General features: G+C 44.2%; 5 protein-coding genes across 5 annotated transcripts; 3 read left to right on the top strand and 2 right to left on the bottom strand.

Annotated features, from left to right (window-relative positions):
• Window positions 1-1,127: 1,127 nt before the first annotated feature.
• PCOAH_00035090 (Mitochondrial import receptor) lies at window positions 1,128-2,348 on the top strand (the record flags this gene model as incomplete). Its single annotated transcript, XM_020060300.1, has 2 exons — window positions 1,128-1,255; window positions 1,292-2,348. The coding sequence occupies 2 exons, from the start codon at window positions 1,128-1,130 to the stop codon at window positions 2,346-2,348; spliced, it is 1,185 nt and encodes a 394-aa protein (XP_019915882.1).
• Window positions 2,349-3,136: 788 nt separating this feature from the next.
• PCOAH_00035100 (Uncharacterized protein) lies at window positions 3,137-6,970 on the bottom strand (the record flags this gene model as incomplete). Its single annotated transcript, XM_020060301.1, has 1 exon — window positions 3,137-6,970. The coding sequence occupies one exon, from the start codon at window positions 6,968-6,970 to the stop codon at window positions 3,137-3,139; it is 3,834 nt and encodes a 1,277-aa protein (XP_019915727.1).
• A 1,399-nt stretch (window positions 6,971-8,369) lies between these two features.
• PCOAH_00035110 (Malate:quinone oxidoreductase) lies at window positions 8,370-9,953 on the bottom strand (the record flags this gene model as incomplete). Its single annotated transcript, XM_020060302.1, has 1 exon — window positions 8,370-9,953. One exon carries the CDS (start codon window positions 9,951-9,953, stop codon window positions 8,370-8,372), a length of 1,584 nt encoding a protein of 527 aa, XP_019915550.1.
• A 2,562-nt stretch (window positions 9,954-12,515) lies between these two features.
• Window positions 12,516-13,832, top strand: PCOAH_00035120 (Uncharacterized protein; the record flags this gene model as incomplete). Its single annotated transcript, XM_020060303.1, has 1 exon — window positions 12,516-13,832. The coding sequence occupies one exon, from the start codon at window positions 12,516-12,518 to the stop codon at window positions 13,830-13,832; it is 1,317 nt and encodes a 438-aa protein (XP_019915936.1).
• An 815-nt stretch (window positions 13,833-14,647) lies between these two features.
• On the top strand, window positions 14,648-16,381 carry PCOAH_00035130 (Uncharacterized protein; the record flags this gene model as incomplete). The annotated part of the gene is made up of 1 exon (XM_020060304.1): window positions 14,648-16,381. The coding sequence occupies one exon, from the start codon at window positions 14,648-14,650 to the stop codon at window positions 16,379-16,381; it is 1,734 nt and encodes a 577-aa protein (XP_019915779.1).
• Window positions 16,382-16,817: the final 436 nt, after the last annotated feature.

Consider the following 16,817-nt stretch of genomic DNA (forward strand, 5'->3'; position numbering starts at 1 on the left):
TCCGCCGTGGTGATGCAAAATGTATAGGGCAACACCCTGGTAAAAATGACCTGATCTTCTACGCCCGCAGGTGGGAAAACGAACAGATGGATCAATCGTTACATGGACCAATGCAAAATTCCCACCTGGGCAAAGTCCCTCCTACCGCGGCCAAAAATATACATCTGAGTTCAGAAAAGAAAAAAAAAAAAAATGCAGAAAAGGGGAAGATACCACATTTCGTGCAGGCACATACAAATGACGTTGGTGGAGAAAATTAAAAAAAAAAAAAGGAACCTTCGCAAAAGTCGCACCGACCAAAAAGGGTTAAGTGAATGTGAAGTGGCAGGAAATATACTCACCTGTGAATCTCTAAAATATTGCCGGCCGTGAAGTTGAGCCCTCACAAAAATATGCTGCACGGTGAGCAGGGAAAAAAAGGATGAGGTCCGAAAGGTGGAAAAAAATGGGTACGGAAAAGAGGCAAAAAAGGAGCCAAAAAAAAAAGTACAAATAATAAAAATAATAGTAAAAAAAAAATAAATAATAATAAAAAAAACAGCCCAGTGAGAACGAGAAAATTTTAAACAAACGCAAACGAGTAGGTAGAGGACTTCCTCACTCCCCATTTGGTGTTGCTCATCGCCACGTCGTAAAATAACATGTGAGAGTAGCCCTCCTTTTTGTGTAAACTACGTTATGTCCCCCCGAGGGAGTCAACCATTTTTATTACCAAATTGATACGCTGCTATGTGAGCGCACAGAACGGACGAAAAAAAAAAAAAAAAAAAAAAAAAAAAAATTAGTAGTAGAGGAAGCAGAAGGAGTGGAATCCACCCCGCGGTTTGAAGAACAAACGGAAGGGACCCCGACACAGGGCAGACTCCACGACGAACGACGGCAAATGCGAGCTGCCCCCCAATGTGACGAGGAGGCCAAAGCGGAAAGCAAAAATCACGACGCGTGAGCGGACAGGCGGTAGTACGCGCACAGGCGAAGTGAGGAAAAGGTGACTAGCAGAAGTAGACTCAACCATAAAACGTGACACGCCAGGGATCCCACCAGGCAAAAACATGTGCAAAGAAGGAGCATACGCGTAACTGCACAGACAGGTACCCTTGCATAGACGCTTACACACAGCTGTAATTATGGAAATTGCGGGACTTGGATTTTTGCAAAGATGGCGTAGAGAAAGAGGAGAGCACTTGGAAAAATGTAGGTACCCTTTCCTGGACGTCTTGAAAAAAGGGAATGCATCTCTGTGGAGGAGGGATGGGTGGATCAGGAATGGATGGATGAGGGGGAGGCTTAGCTGCATCACCCAGTGTGAGGAAAAATCAAACGAAATGCCCAAAGAAGGGGAAAAGAGCACCTTAGCAGATAACGATATAGATGGGCAGAAAAATAAAATGAATGAAGACGATTCCAATGCGTTGAAGGATCTAGCCAACTCTTCTTTGGTGAATTCATTCGACGCTCCAAATGCTTTGCTCTTTGAAAACTTAAACAAAGAATATAAGTTTATAACTACACAAGACAACTTCGATGGGTTCAGATTCGAAGTGGATAAAAGCGTGAACAAATACTTACAGTCGACACACACACTTTTCCTTGGGACAACCTTAAGGGACGTCGGGTACTTGTACCAGTTCGGGGCAAACTTCACCAACAGCGATAACAGCTTGCTAATGATTAGCAGAATAAACATTGATGGTAGTGTGAATGGAAGATTTTGCAAAAGAATAGACAACAGCATTGACTGTAAGCTCAATTTTAACACTTATGCGAAAAGCGATACTAGGAATATGTACGAAATGGCTGTAGAGGTTAACAAGCCTATATACACCTACAGCGTGAAGACCATATGGCAGGGTACTTGGATCTTTAATGCGTCATACACACAAATGTTGAGTAAGAAATTTCAAACCGGGGTGGACCTAACATATATTGCATCCAATTGTGCATCCATTGGATCCTTTGGACTTCGATATAATCACAAAAATAATGTCCTGTCCATGCAAGTGGTCAGGCAGCCAAATTTTAAATCGCCTGAATTTATGCTTAACCAGACACACTTATATAAAATTCAGTATGCTAAGAAAGTGTCCGATCGGTTATCCTTGGGGACAGAACTTGAGGTCACTCCGCAGACGAAGGAATCCGCCATGCGTCTGGGGTGGGACTACTCCTTTCGTCATGCGAAAGTCCAGGGAAGCATCGACACGAGTGGGAAGATTGCCGTGTTTACGCAGGACTACTCAGGCTTTGGGGTCAGTGGGTACATAGACTACCCGAACAATGAATACAAGTTTGGCTTCATGATGCACATAGCCCCCTCGCAGGAGCAGCCTGTTCAGCCCACACCATAGCGGGGGAGTGATATCGCAGCGAAATTTTACATATGGACGGGTTAAGCCAAAGTGGCCCCCCTTACACCCTCGTCGGTTGTCAACACCCCATTTGAACATGCGGGCGCATGTATTTACAATTTTTTAAATATGCATAATGCACAACATTGTGTGATTCTTCGTGCGCACACGCAGCGCGAGTTTCCTTTTTAAAGTTTAGTTCCCTTTTGCGCTTTTAATTTTGGTCCCGGCGTGCGCACAAATGAATTTGTGTGAAATTACGCCATTTTGTGCCAATCTATGCCAATTGTTTATTCCCCATAAATAGCCATTTTGGCGAAAAAAAAAAAAAATACACCTAAATTTATGAACAAGTCATATTTTTTTTTTTTTTTTTAACCGTTGTTTGAAAAATATTATGACCAAGTCAGCATGAAATAAAAAATGAAAAAAAAAGAAAACAAAGTATAGCAAACTAAACAAACGACGCAAAAATGCCCTAACGTGTCCATTTAGACACTAGTAGGGAGGAGCGAGCGGGGAAAGAAGCCCCAACGGATGGAACAGTTAGCCCATGCTGTGTGTTCCTTTTTGTAAAGTTTCGCTTCTTTTCACCCATCCAAGGGGGTACCAAAAAAAAAAAAAAAAAAAAAAAAAAACACACACATAGGAGTTATACAAATGGGTAAAGGATGACACACACGCGTCGGCGGTGGGGTAACAAGTGCACCCCGTGGGCACCACCCAAACGGTTGGACAACTCTCCCCTTTGCTTGCTCCCAACAAATTGTACAAATCTTCCGGTGGTCCTAATTTTCCACCTTGAACTTCCCGTAGTCGAAGTCGCCCGAGCGCAGCCTATCCGTGATGCCACACAACACACTGGAAATGTCTTCGAAAAATTTACTCTCCTTTGGAACACCCAGAGAGAGGATTATGTGCACCACGGCTGACACAATCAAATTGTGTAATTTGCTGGAATAATCGTAATTTGTGAGGACAAAGTTGTAAAATATTTTTTTAACAAAATCGTGCAGGGCATCGTCACTCAGCATATGGAGGATGCCTCTTACACTTTTTAATATTTTTAAACACCTCATTAGGAAGATGTTTTTTTTTTTTTGGCTACTTATATTTTTATAGCCCTCGAAAAATGTAAACACGCAGCTGTTTATCTTTTCTTTCACCATATCGGTAACCTCCTTCCGGTCCTCATTGTAGAGGAGGTACTCCGCCAGGATTACGCACAAATTGTAGCTTTGCTTCAAGGATAGGGGATTCCATGCCTCCACTAATTCGTGCACCTTATTGTTAAAAATTTTGTCGTACAACTTTTTCAGGACTTCCTTTTCGTCGTCCACTTGGTAGATATACATGAGCTCGTCCATGAATTTGTACCACTCGAAGCTTTTTACGCTGGGGTTGTTGTGGAAGTGTTTCTTCGCGGGTTTGTATTTTTTCTTTTTCCCCAAGGGTTTTTTTTCCCCGATTGGTGATTTTTCCCGGATAGGCTGTTTTTCCCCGAATGGTGATTCACCCACCGCTGCAGGTCCTCCCCCCACGGCGGCGCTCGAACTCGTGGAAGAAAGCGCGTCCTTCGATTCGGACGAGTGCGTACTACGATCGATCTCGTTTTCGGTGGATGGGTCCCGTGGGAAGGGGTCCACAGGGGTAGCTGCTTCGTCCACCTCGTGTGACGAATTGGCGGTGTCATCTCCATATGTCCAATTCAACGCAGGGGACACGAACTGTTTCTTCCCCCGAGGAACGTTATTCGCATTGATAAAATCGTCATTTCTGTAGAGTTGCACAAACTTGGCATGCATTTCCCCCGAGTGGCTCTCCCCAATTAAATCTTCGACCAAGGAGAGTAGCTTCCTTTTTTTCCTTCTGGTCTGATAAAATTGGTAGAGAGGATCCCAAAAGAGCAACTCCCATTTTGCAAAAAAAAAAAAAATAGGATCAAATAAGGACATGCAACTGTGTGTTACGTAAAAATCTTCGTTGTGTAATTTGAGCAGATAAAAATATTTTATAGCATTTTTAAAATTGGCAAAATGGGAATGGACGTCTTTGAGGATGTTTCCAACCGCTGTGAGGTACCTCTTCTTCAATTCTTTCATCTTGGATGTTTGGAAGTACTTTTGCTTGTCTTCCTTCCGCTTCTTCTTTTTTGATGCAGGTTCTTGGTCATTCCTCACTGCATCTGTATTGGCCTCCCCCCAATTGGAGGACGCCGAAGAATCGGTCGAGTAATTGCTAGAAAACCCGTCGAACATGTAATGCACACGCGTGTCGTTGAACCCATTGGGGTCATTTATCTCATTGATAAGGTGTTCGTTAAAGGGGGAGGAGTCATGCACGAATTGTCCATTCGGGACAACACCATCGGTCACCAACTGTTTAACCAACTCATTTTTATCCCCCTCTTTTTTCCGTTTGTAATATTTCACGTTGTAAATATAATCCTTAATAAAAATGAGTTTGTAATTTTCGTAGTACTTCCTGTAAAGGTATAACTTCAAATTCTGGTAGACAATAAAAAAAGTGACGTCAATTTCGGAGGACTCTGCTAATGCGTTGTCCAACAGATTGCCTTTCACCTTGATGAGCTTCATCATGTGGTAGAAAAATCTAAAGAAGCTTGCACAGGTGACAAGTTCTTTCGTCCTCTTCCTTTTGATCTGCTTCAATTCGATATACTTGTTTTTGTAATTTTTTTCTAAACTTTTCGCCTGTCCTGATTGATCCTTTAGTAACTTGTATTCCTCGAAAAGGTCCAGAATATGTTCGTACATTTCAACAATCTGTGTGTTACACACGGCGTATTTTTTAAACGTCTTTTTGATCTCACTGAAGAGGACTTCATTTTCCTGTTGGTACGCATGGTCGTTGCTTTGTGCGCTATTTCGCCAGTCCTCTTCATCCAGGTGGTTGACACTGTTTGGTAACTTTCCACTTGCTTCTTTTTTCTCCTCCTTATCATTTTGCGCATTGTCGGATCCATTTACCTGCCAACCGTCTGCTTCTTCCTCGGTGGGGAAGTCTGAATGGGGGCCAGGCAGACCATTGCCATGCAAAGAATCCTTCTTCACATTTACCCAAACTGGGTCGTCACTCTGTTTGGATACTTCACCAAAAAATGGATCACTTGTGTTACCCTCTTCCGGGTGGGTGATCCTATGGGGGAAGTCCCTCTTCTCCATCTTCAACTGTGACATGATTTTTGTGTCTACAATTTTGCTAATCATTTCGTCTTCGTGCATTTGTTTTATATACTCCCTAGTGAAGGTACCAGTTTGGTGGGGATCCCCCTCAGTTGGCACTTCACCTACTACTTCATAAAATCTGTCCACCTCGTCACTTTTATTTTTTTTTATGATCAGTCTGTTTTTCATTTCGCTTAGCGATTCGTAGTTGTAAATATCGTCCACGTCGAGGTCGTCTTCGGTTAGTGCGTGCTGGTCTTCATCCTCTTCCCATGTTGTAATTTTCTTCTTTCCACCAAACTGCTGTGTAGTCATCCCCAGGGAAAAATCAACACCGACAGGCTCCTCTCCTTCGTGGTCCTCCTCCTCCAGTAGGTAGCTGTACCTATCAGTGAGTTTTTTTTTTTTCCTTAATATTTGTTTCTTCAGCTTTATCCTTTCGATGAGTTTTTTTTCCTCCTCATCTTCCTCTGTAGCTGCTTCCTCTTGGTGGAAAGCTACATGTGGGTATCTCCCCCCCGTTTGGTCATCCTCCCTTCGACAACTCCCCCTCTGGTTGTGCCAGTATTTAACTTGGTTTGTACTCCCATCGAGGCTGTTCATATCGATAGGGCTATCTCCATAGCGCTCCGCTTCAGGATCGCACACAAAAGAGTTTGTTCCCATGGGTGCAGTTTCGTTCCCCTGTGTGGAGTACGTTCGTATGTTTGTTTGCCCCCCAATTGCACATGCAGTATTATTTCCCTCCTCATCGGTAGGTAACTCTTCTTGTCCTGTTCGATGGATAGGACCTTCGTGTAGATCTACCCCATACCTTCGAATGAGAAACTCCCGTGAGGATAACCCCGCTGGGAGTTGTTCCCTCTGTTCAGCGTTACTTCCGATGGGGTTAACCTCCACCTCTTTGACTGCTTGCACCGTGTCGAGTGAATCATCCACCTGGATAGATCCACTTTGGATGCTCTTCTGTGCAGGCTTCCTCTTCCGAATGGCTACATAACAGTCGTCTTCATCGTCACTGTAGATGTGGAAGCTTGTGTTCATCCTATTAACCTTTCTCGTCTCTTCATTTTTCTTCTTCTCCTTTCTGCTGACTTTTCCCTTCTTGGTGGGCGCATGTGATCCCTTCTCCACTTGGTCATTACTTTCTTCCTTCTCAGTGTCCCTCCCAAATGCTTCCTCACGTTTTTCCTCATCCGGTTGCTCCCTTATACTGATGTCGTCGTCTTGGGTTGCAGATCCCCCTTCGATGGGGGGTGGAACTACAACCTCACTCCCTTCGACGCGTATTTCGCTTCTTGTTATCCCCACTGTGGGTTCTTCCTGAGTAGAATCTTCCTTTCCCTCATCTTTGGGGAGCCCATTCAAATTGGAGTTGTCGTCCCCCGTGACTTTGCGAATGTTCCGCTTTATTACTTTTCTCTTCGAGAACATGGTAAAGGAAAGAGGATGTTCTGACTTGGTGTTTGTGTTGGGGGGTGGAGTCTCCCCCTTGGCTGATCTGTTAGCCTAAATGACCCCTTTTTTTTTTGGCATCCGTTCTGTGGGAGGGGTGTCCCTTTCACATCACTAGCTCGATCACCTACTCAGCAGTGGATCCCTTCTCAGTACACTGGTTCAAAATGAATTTGAAAAAAAAAAAAAAAAAAAAGCTTCCCCTCATTTGATTCGTCAGATTCAAGGCGGCGTTCCCACATCTGCACAATTTGCCTACTTCTAATGGCATAACAATTGGAGTGGGAGCAGCTGCGGAGAGGTGCAGATTGGTTCAGCGAGATCTTCCCCAGGTCGGGGCATCTTTTTTTTTTTTTTTTTTTTTTTTTTTGTGTAAGCAACGTGGTGGTAGGACTTCGCGCGGTATCCTCCTTCAGGTTCTATTAATTGTAGCCTCCACCGTGGCTGTAATTTTTTTTTTTTTTTTTTCCATTTCTACATTTTTATTTTCCGCTGACGGGATAATCTCGCCCGTCCACCAGGCAAGGAGGGACCTTGGAAACCCTCACAAATGGAAGGCAACTGACCTCCTCTACTTTCCATTTTGTGGTGAGTTAAAAAAAGGGACCATTTTAAATGCGAACAAAAAATGGCCAACCCTTTTTTTTTACCTAGTAAAATGGGGAGTCTACCACTAAGTGGCTCCTCCACGAGGTTGAATTTGTTCTCCAATTCGCGTTGCAGTATTGGTGGGTTGACCAGCTAGGAGAGTGCATAACACCACCGTGGGGGGACGCCTTTACAACGGGGCAACCCTCAGCACAGGGACAGTACAAATTGCACATATAGGTAACTTTGCATCCTCCTTTATGTGGAGCCTATAACACCAATTAATTTCCGAACCACCCTGTTATTACTGAAAGTGGAAGCTGCTCTGTGCGATTTTATCGGACAACGGGCAGGGAACTACAAAGAGAAGCAGTTATATGGAGTCGGTCCCACATTTTCTGGCCTTTTCTTTTTTCTTCTTCCCATTTATGAGTTCACAGTGGGGGTAACAAAAGGGGTAATCCACGCATCCAATCCAATGCACGCTTAGGAACAAAAAAAGGGGAGACCTTAAAGTACATCCTCCAAAAAGGGAAGGAATATCCACATTGTTAACACATTTTAAAAAAAAAAAAAAAAAAAAAAAACACTTCTTCTATGCACCATCACAATGGGGGAAGTACTCCGGGGATGAACTCGCATTAAAAAAAAAGGGGTCACATTTGGATGGAAACAAAGGGACGCGTCATGTGCTGCAGTTACACTTCGCTAAGTATTAACGAGCATAGAAGGGAGGTTAAAAATGAGCAGCACCTTGGGCAATAAAATGTATGCACCTCGCTTATGCGCCCTACAAATAATCGACGGGGTATTCCCCCTGGTAGAGGAACTTCTTGACGGCACTCTTATTCACAGTGGCATTCAGACGCTCACAGATGGTGTTCATATCGAACTCCCCGTTTCCCAAGCAGGTGGTGGCCCCTGGAGAGGGCGTAATGTTAAAAATGATATTCTTGCCCGAGTCAATTTTCCCCTCTCCAAGGATAAGTTTCTTGCTGACCTTATTTATGAGTTGTGGTCTGACACCCCCATAACCAACACAGTAGGACAGATCTCTAGTCGTCAAGGAAGGAATGATTTTTCGGACGTCCTTTAGAAATAGGTACTTATTTAGGATGGGGATTTCAAAGAGGAAGTTCCTACAGACATATTTTAGCATGGTAGGATCTTTGAAAAGGTTAAAGTAGACATGGAAGAGACTAAAGTCCGGGTTCCATACTTTTAGAAAGTCTAGTAATGTGTTCATATTATCTCTCTCTAGTAATGGTAGCGGAAGTGCAGTAGGTCCAAAGCGCGTCTTCCCCTTTTCTATAATATCGGGGTCCCCATGAACGGCTGCAAATGGAAGAGCTGGATTTTGTATTGTATACACTTTCCCATTAAGTATATTACCAGAAAAGTAGAAGCTTCCTGCAACGGGAAGACAACTGTATTCCAACCCGTAGTTCATTTTCTGGGCAATCATGAGGGAATGACCACAGGCACAAACAACGACAAACCTTGACTTGATGATTCCCCTATTCGTATGTATTATGTATAAGGAGTCGTTTGCTTCTTCTATGTTTGTAACTTCCGTATTAAGGTTGATGGAAATTTTTTTAGAATCCACGTTGTTCATGGTTCTGGCGGATTCAACGAAACTTCGAGAGAGCTTCTGATAATCACAGGTGGTTAACTCTGGTGGCATATACAATGCTGCCAAAGTTTCCTCTCGAAGCGTTTTTTCATTTTTTAAAGCCACTCTGGGCTCCACACTATGTATGTCATTTTTGTTGTAAAGCTTCATCGATTTGAAAAGTTTCCTAAATATGGGATACCTTTCTTCCAGGAAGTTGCATTCTTTTTCACCCACCCCGAGGACCATTTTTTGGGTGACATTTGAAATGTCTTCTCTCTTTTCCGCTGGAAGATGACACAAATAATTACGTAGCAGATCCGCATAGCGCTTTATAAACTTTGCCTTTTCGAAGGAGTAATTTGTTTCTATATCCCCGCAGTGGATGGTCTGACTGTTGTTCTTTCCGTGTGAAGCAACTAAAGCAAAGTCGCTTCTCCTCTCTATAATGGCTAGCTTCTTCAGACTGGTAAATTTTGACAGGAGAAAGAGCAGCGCCGTTCCAGTCACGCCCCCCCCTATGACCACCGTGTCGTACACGTCTGCCGCTAACTCTTCACTGCTGCTCATGCGGCGTACCCGCCCGGCCCCATTAAGCCCACCAACGTAATTGACTGGGTTAATTGGGCCAACTGAACCGACTGGGTTAAGTGTGCTCACGCATCTAACCCTGTCAACTTGGCCAACTGCACTGCAGGGAGCATCGGAAAACCGCCTCCCACTCCTGTACCTGCAGAGTACGTTCTTCACTCGCAGCATTTTGCTTTCGCGTGATTTTTTTTTTTTTTTTTTTTTTTTTTTTATTTCTTCCCTTTGCACAGCTCGGATCGACGTTGCACGGAGTGGCCAAGCTGTGCGTCAGATCATCTACATTCACCCCAGGAGGTATGTAACATTCTTGCTGCACAAGTACATACAAAATTCTCGATGTGCAAAGAAATGCAGACTGAGAGATGCTCCCTAAGGCGATTCTGTATGTGAACGAACTTGCACGTTGTGTTGACGCAGTCCCAACAGGGGAAGTACAAATTAAAATGGGTTTGCCGGAAGAGGGTTACTTTCCCCCGAACGGTGATGCAGGCTTCCAATGTTCGTGGATAATCCACGAATTCTTCTTCGCACAGGTAAAAGGGATTCAGCTGGCTAGGCAAATCATTGCCGCTTCCCTTTTACCCGCGTGGAGCATATATCACAAAGATGCTCAGTGAAGAAGCAACTCCTGTTTTATGCATACACGCTTGTGGAGAGAAGGAAAACGCACAAATGCATATCTCCTTTTCTTTCTTTACAAAAATTATGTCCCTGTCAGGAGTGAAAATAGGTGAACGATTCGTCGAAGCACCCTCCGTAGGAACAACTTTTATTCGTCAGCACTGCTATGATGGAGATGACGCCAAGGATGATGATAACTTACAATGGTGATGGTGATGACCATGCGATGGTCAGGATAATTTAATTACGACGTATTTCGATGGCGTTTTTTTTCTTTTTTCCCTCCTTTTTTTGCCCTTTAGCGTCGAATTTACCTGCAAACACAGATTACTATATTATATTATATTTTTTTTTTTTTTTTTTTTTTTTTTTTACCCTGCTGGCGGTATTCTGAACGCACGAAATTGTACGCACTCGATGGTGAACTGCTGAACCGTAGCGATGGCCCGTTGGGGATCCCCGCCCCGTTTGGAATTACTCCCGTATTATTATACCTCCAAATGGATAATCCATGTAACCGCATAGATACAGAAAGGTGATCTCTTCTGCGTGCTCATAAGTACATACAGACTCAACAGAGCGTATGCACGTAGCACTGTGCCGTGTGTCTCTCGGCCGCGTTGTAAGGGACGGCACTACTGCTGCGGCTGCTGCTGCTGTAGTGGTAGTATGGAGGGAGTACTTTTGTCAGCCGTACTGAGCGTAACATAACCCTACACAGTACAGGAAAGTATACATCCACCCGTGGGGTGTATTCCTTTTTGCAGCTTGTTCCATTTGAGCCCCCCCCCGAAAAAAGGTTATAAACAGGGCATACACTCGTAATCCCGTTGGAACACCTCTGCGAGAGAAAAATGGCACACGCCTTTCGTTGAGCCGCCTCAAAAATAAGGAGGGTGCACCTGCGTTGTACCAAAAAAACAGTTTCTATTGTGCACGTGCATACACTTGGAGGAGATAACACAAGAAGAGAAAGGCTCTCTCCAACCACAAAGGTGTGCGAAATTTTTTTTTTTCTTCTATTTCCTCATTTCCATTAACCCTGCGCGGAGGTTCACATAAAATTAAGCACAAAGACCTCCTAGAAGCTCCTCTTTTTTTTTTTTTTTTTTTTTTTTTTTTTGTAAAGTGCCAATGTGTACGTCTACGCATGCACACCGATGCTGTGCTTTTATTTCCCCTCTTGCTAAGAAATTACTCTCCTGGGTCGGGATGTATTTCATTGGAGAATAAAATAAAAAGGACCGGTGTGAAAAACATCGATTACGCTTTCTACACTTGGTTATTCTTCCGTAAAATGTCGTTTTCAATTCTCCCATCTGATTTTCGGCACTGAGTAGGGAACCCCACATATGCCCAGTGCCCGGGCGCGGGAAGGAATGGGCGACGAGCTGCAGACGGAAGTGAAACAAGCAGCCAAAAGATGATGAGAGAGCAGGTGCGCATAAAAGCCAGGAAAGTGCAAAGCGGAAAGGGAAATAGTGACACGCACATAAGTGTCCGTTCGATCGTGTAGAATACTTCCCAAAACTGCAGTTCGACATTCTACACGAGCGGCGGGGGACCCAGGGGAGGAAACCACACCGCGGCAATAGTCAATCAGGCACATGAAAAGAAATGGAAAGAACCACTCGAAGGGGAATACAGTATATGGCGAGGACGTAGAAGGGGTAAAAAAAAAAAAAAAAAAAAAAAGGGCGTCCCAGAAGTGGAAACGAAACAGGAAGGAGAAATTTTACACGCAGGGGGGGCAAACGGGGGCAGTGTGCACAAGGAGGACACGGCACCGAGGGGATAGGTTCCCAATCGTTGAGTGATAAGTGGTAACAAGAAGGGTTCCTCAAACATATACACACATAATACACTTCTACCCTTAGGAGCTTAAAATGAAAGTTGCACGGGGAGTCCTTCCCCCGCAGAGGCTCCACGTACGCATCGAATGAGGAGTCTCTCCATTGTTGTGTCCATTTTTTTTTTTTATCCTTGCGCTCGTTGGGGTGCAACACCACTTGGGGACGTGACCCCAGGGAGGCACCAACGGAGTAACCTACATTGGGTCACATAATCCATGCTTGTCTGCGTTCACCGTGTTGTGGTTGTGCCCCCCCGATGGAGAGCCTAAGGATACTCGTGCTGGGAGACGTGGGCGTGGGGAAGAGCTCCTTCCTCAAGCTGATAACCGAAAGGTTTTCCGAAATATACCCAATCAACTTCTTCGACTACTACATGCACTTAGAGGAGGAAGAGGCGAGGAAAAAATTTGTAAGCGCCAAAGATTTAGCAGAAAATAATTGTAAATCGAAGAGGGTTCAGGCCTTGGTGGAGTCTATGTTCTTTCAGGCGAAAAAGAATTTCCTCGAATTTATTGAGAGTAAAATGAGGGGTTATAACTTCTTTTGCGAGCAAAGACACAAATACACCTACGGGTTTGAAATTTTTACTTTTCTGTGGCATATGGATAAGGCATATAACAACAACAAGTTTGAGAAGAATATTCCCCTGAATATTAGGCAAAGCGGGGGACACTTAACCGACATGCTGGTCGATCGTTGCAAAGATGAGAAGGCACTTCTCGTGGAGTTCCTCGAAATAGGAGGCATCCAAACCTACTCCTGTATCCGAAATATTTTTTACACAAAACATGATGGTATTTTACTTGTTTACGATTCCTCAAATAATAAGTCTTATCACAATTTGGCAAAATGGGTTTACGAAGTGTATGAACACACGAAACTCCCATCGGATATGTTCTGCTCCGCGAAAAGAGGTCGAAATAAATTTTGGAACCTTTTCAAGGGTGCCGAAAGGAAGGAGGACAACAAGGGGGCGAAGGACGGCCACTCCGGGATGGAGACACCAAAGGGCTGCCCTGACCATGGGGGGTACATAGACTTGCACAAGCAGAGAAAAAACGGTACATATACCAAGCACTACGCGGAGTACAAGGCGGATAGTTATGCCAATCGCTATGCTGATCACCACTCCCGTGGGTACCCTTCCCACCGCGAGAGACACCTGGATGAAGACCCCTTCGCATCCGATGACGACTCGGACATCGAAAAGGGACACGCCAAAAAGGGGGACCAATTTCTGAATGGAGAAATACCTATAGCCTGCATAGCCACCAAGATCGATAAAAAGAACGCCAAAGAAAAACCAGCCTCCGTGAAGACACCCGAAACTTCCATTTTTTACAAATTTTTTTTCCCAGAATTTTCTGTCAACGCGACGAATGAAGCTGTTATCGCGAACAAGGATAATGTAAAGCGAAAGAAAGAAATTTTGAAAAAGCTGGAAAATCATATAACCCAGGCAACAGAAATTAAGGCAAGTTCCACCGATTGCGTTGTTGACATTGAGAAATTTGTGCACTTCCTCAGGAGCGTTTACGAGAAAAAGTACAACTCGGCTAGGCTGAATGGGTAGCATTCGTTGCGATATAATTAGATGAGGATGAATTGCTACACGTTCTTGAAGTAACAGCCATGGCCCATCGGTTGTGTGATCCCTACTAGGTAGCACATCCTAGAATAACATGCTATGCAACAGTGATTTTTTTTTTTTTTTTTTTTCACAAAAACGCACATTTTTCTGTACATACAAGGGCACACAAGCTAAAAACTCGCATAGTATGTATGTGTGTTTGTGTGTACAACATTATAAGGGAGAATCCCAGCCAAAAGTGGAACCTTTTAAGCAAGCAAAAAAGGTAATAAATGAGTGAATATACACATATGATGATATGCGTATTCCCCAATGTATCTCCCATCTTGCACAAACAGCGTTAGTCTTTTTTTTTTTTTTTTTCTAATCCCCTTTTTTCCGTTTTGTGGGGGCGCTTTTGCGTATGATTTGTTGCCGCCACTTATTCGTGTATCTCCCCCTGCGTCCTGCATGTTCCGCGAACCGTCTCGCCCCTTTTATCAATTTTTATCTTTTGCACCCGGTCAACTAGCTTAATTGCCTCATTTACAAAATGAGCTTACCGGGAAAAAAAAAAAAAAAAAAAAAAAAAACTAGCCATTTTTGACAGCTGTTTGCCCCCATTTGGCACTTTTTCACCTGACCCGTTCATGTTGTTCTGTTGCTTTGCCCACATGTTGCCCATATTTTTTATCATATTCTTATTAAGCTTTTAACTCCTTTTTATTTCCATTTTATTTCCATTATATTTCCCCTTTATTTTCCCCTAATTTCCCTTCATGATTATTTTATTCTATGGGTTTAGCTAGCTGAGAATTATGCTCGATGAAAACTTGTCATGTTTGTTAGACGAGAGCGATGACGACAGCGCCGAAAAAAATGAAGTCAAAAGGAGGAAGCAAGAACTGCGTGAGAAGAGCAGAAACGTGGCCAATAAGAGTGATGCAGAGTTTTTCCCCACGTCTATTCTAAACTTTAACATTCGCAACATAGGGAATTTGAATAATTTTTTTAAAAACAACAATGGCGAGTTCGGCACTGTTGCACACCATAAGGCCGCGACCCAGGGCATCACTTCGCGCACGTCGACTTCGCTGCCGCCAAGTGGGGAAGTCAACCAAAACGGAAACGCGCTCAACAGGAAGAATGGAACAATCGCAGGAGCGAACGCCGCAAAGGTGGTGGACAACGATACACGCAGTGAGCGAAATGGAAGATTCGGTAGCCACTCTTTAAATTACTTCCCACCCTTAGAAATTGAGAAGCAAGAATTTTCGAAAAGGAAAAATCTGGAGGCTTCTTCTCACAACACTACTAGGATTGTGCACACACACGGGGCACAAGCGAAGCATGACATCAGGGGGGGCAAGGTAACAGAGGGGAATCTTGGTGCGGGGGAATATACGATCGGGAGAAATGCTGCCCATTTGGGGGAAAATGCAAGCGTTCGCGAAAGGGAGGCAGCCAAACCGATCGCTTCCTCAACCAACGTCTACACTGAACTGTTCAAACCGGGCAAAGCGCGAAACGGAGATGCGGCTGAGACAGAAGTGGCAGTAACCAAGGGTGATGCAATGGAAAAGGAAGAGGGAATATTAAGGAAGCGTAACGTATTGGTAGAAGGAACAGACCATGTGAATGCACCCATGCATGGAGAAAAGAATGTCAACTGGTCCAATGAAAGAAGCTCCAATCGTGTGGTACGGTTTGTCACCAATAAGGATGGAAAAGAGTTACCACCTCGAATGAGCAGTAAAGACGCAACGAAAGGAACCCAAATTGTGAACAAGGAGAAATGGTTAAGTAGTAGAAACTTCCCTACGGCGCCAGCGATGGGAACAAATTCTACCGCATCGATTTCTTTAAGTGGCGCTTCTAAGATGAACTCGATAAGATACACCTCCCAACCATCGGACAAAAACATAGTGGCAGACCTGCTTGCTCAAAAAAACAAAATCGAAAAAAGGAAAGAGCTAATTTTTTGCTTTTCTTTTATAAAGTACAATTCTTGGGTGAAGGCGCTGAAAATTTTGGAACTGCCGTTGGATCCTTTCCACCTGAGTATAAATGCTCATAGGTATGTAACAGACGGGGGGGAAGACCAACCGGTTCAGGATCACAACCAGGGACAAATGGCGTGCGTAGCGGCAAGTGAAACGGCAAGCGGTGCACCGTCCTTCCTGTACACCCACAACATCCACAACATTTTGAAAAACAAACGGTTCGCAAATTACAGAATCGAGAAAATGATGGTAATCGTCAAAAGCATCAGGTGTAGAAGTCACGGGTACTTCATAGTAGCCATGGACCCTTCTGGTCAGATGCCAGCTTCTATACATAAGGAGGTCGAGAAGGAATATAAAAAACACATAAACATTGGTTCCACGCTAATTCTAAAAGACGTCACAGTGTTCGAAACGTTAGATAACTTCCCCTATTTGATAATAACGCTTCGAAGCCTCGTGCGGGTCATCAGGGCAGAGGAAACAAGTTACGCTGAGAGGGAAGATATCTTCAAGAGGATTTATGGGGGCACGCGGTTGAAGGCGTGAATGGCGCCACGTTGCCGTTAGTGGGTAGCGTATGCGCAGCTTACAGGTTACGTCTAACCGTATCGATGTCACGTCTACTCCCCTTCTGATCGTCCTGATTGACTGACAGAAGGGCGTGCCAATTAGAAACTCATTCGTTTGTCGCTCAGGTAGGTCACCCGACTGATTACACGATTGACCAATTTTTTTTTTCTCTCAACCAAACGGGTTACGTGTGCAGTTAGGGAGCGCAAGATCGTACAAGCGGACCCGACAATAGCAGCTGTGGGAGAACCCGCATCTTTTTTTTCTTTTAAAAGTTAATTGACGGTGTTACCAATGTAGGCTAGGTAGAAGCAATTGCGAGGGCGCAATACACTCCCCTGCTATTTCATAAGCGAACGGTCAGGTTAGCATGCACGTGCAGAGGTCCTCCCTCCTTGGGGGCACACACAAC

This window comes from Plasmodium coatneyi, chromosome 11 (assembly GCF_001680005.1).
Source record: "Plasmodium coatneyi strain Hackeri chromosome 11, complete sequence".
Taxonomy (NCBI): Eukaryota; Apicomplexa; class Aconoidasida; order Haemosporida; family Plasmodiidae; genus Plasmodium; species Plasmodium coatneyi.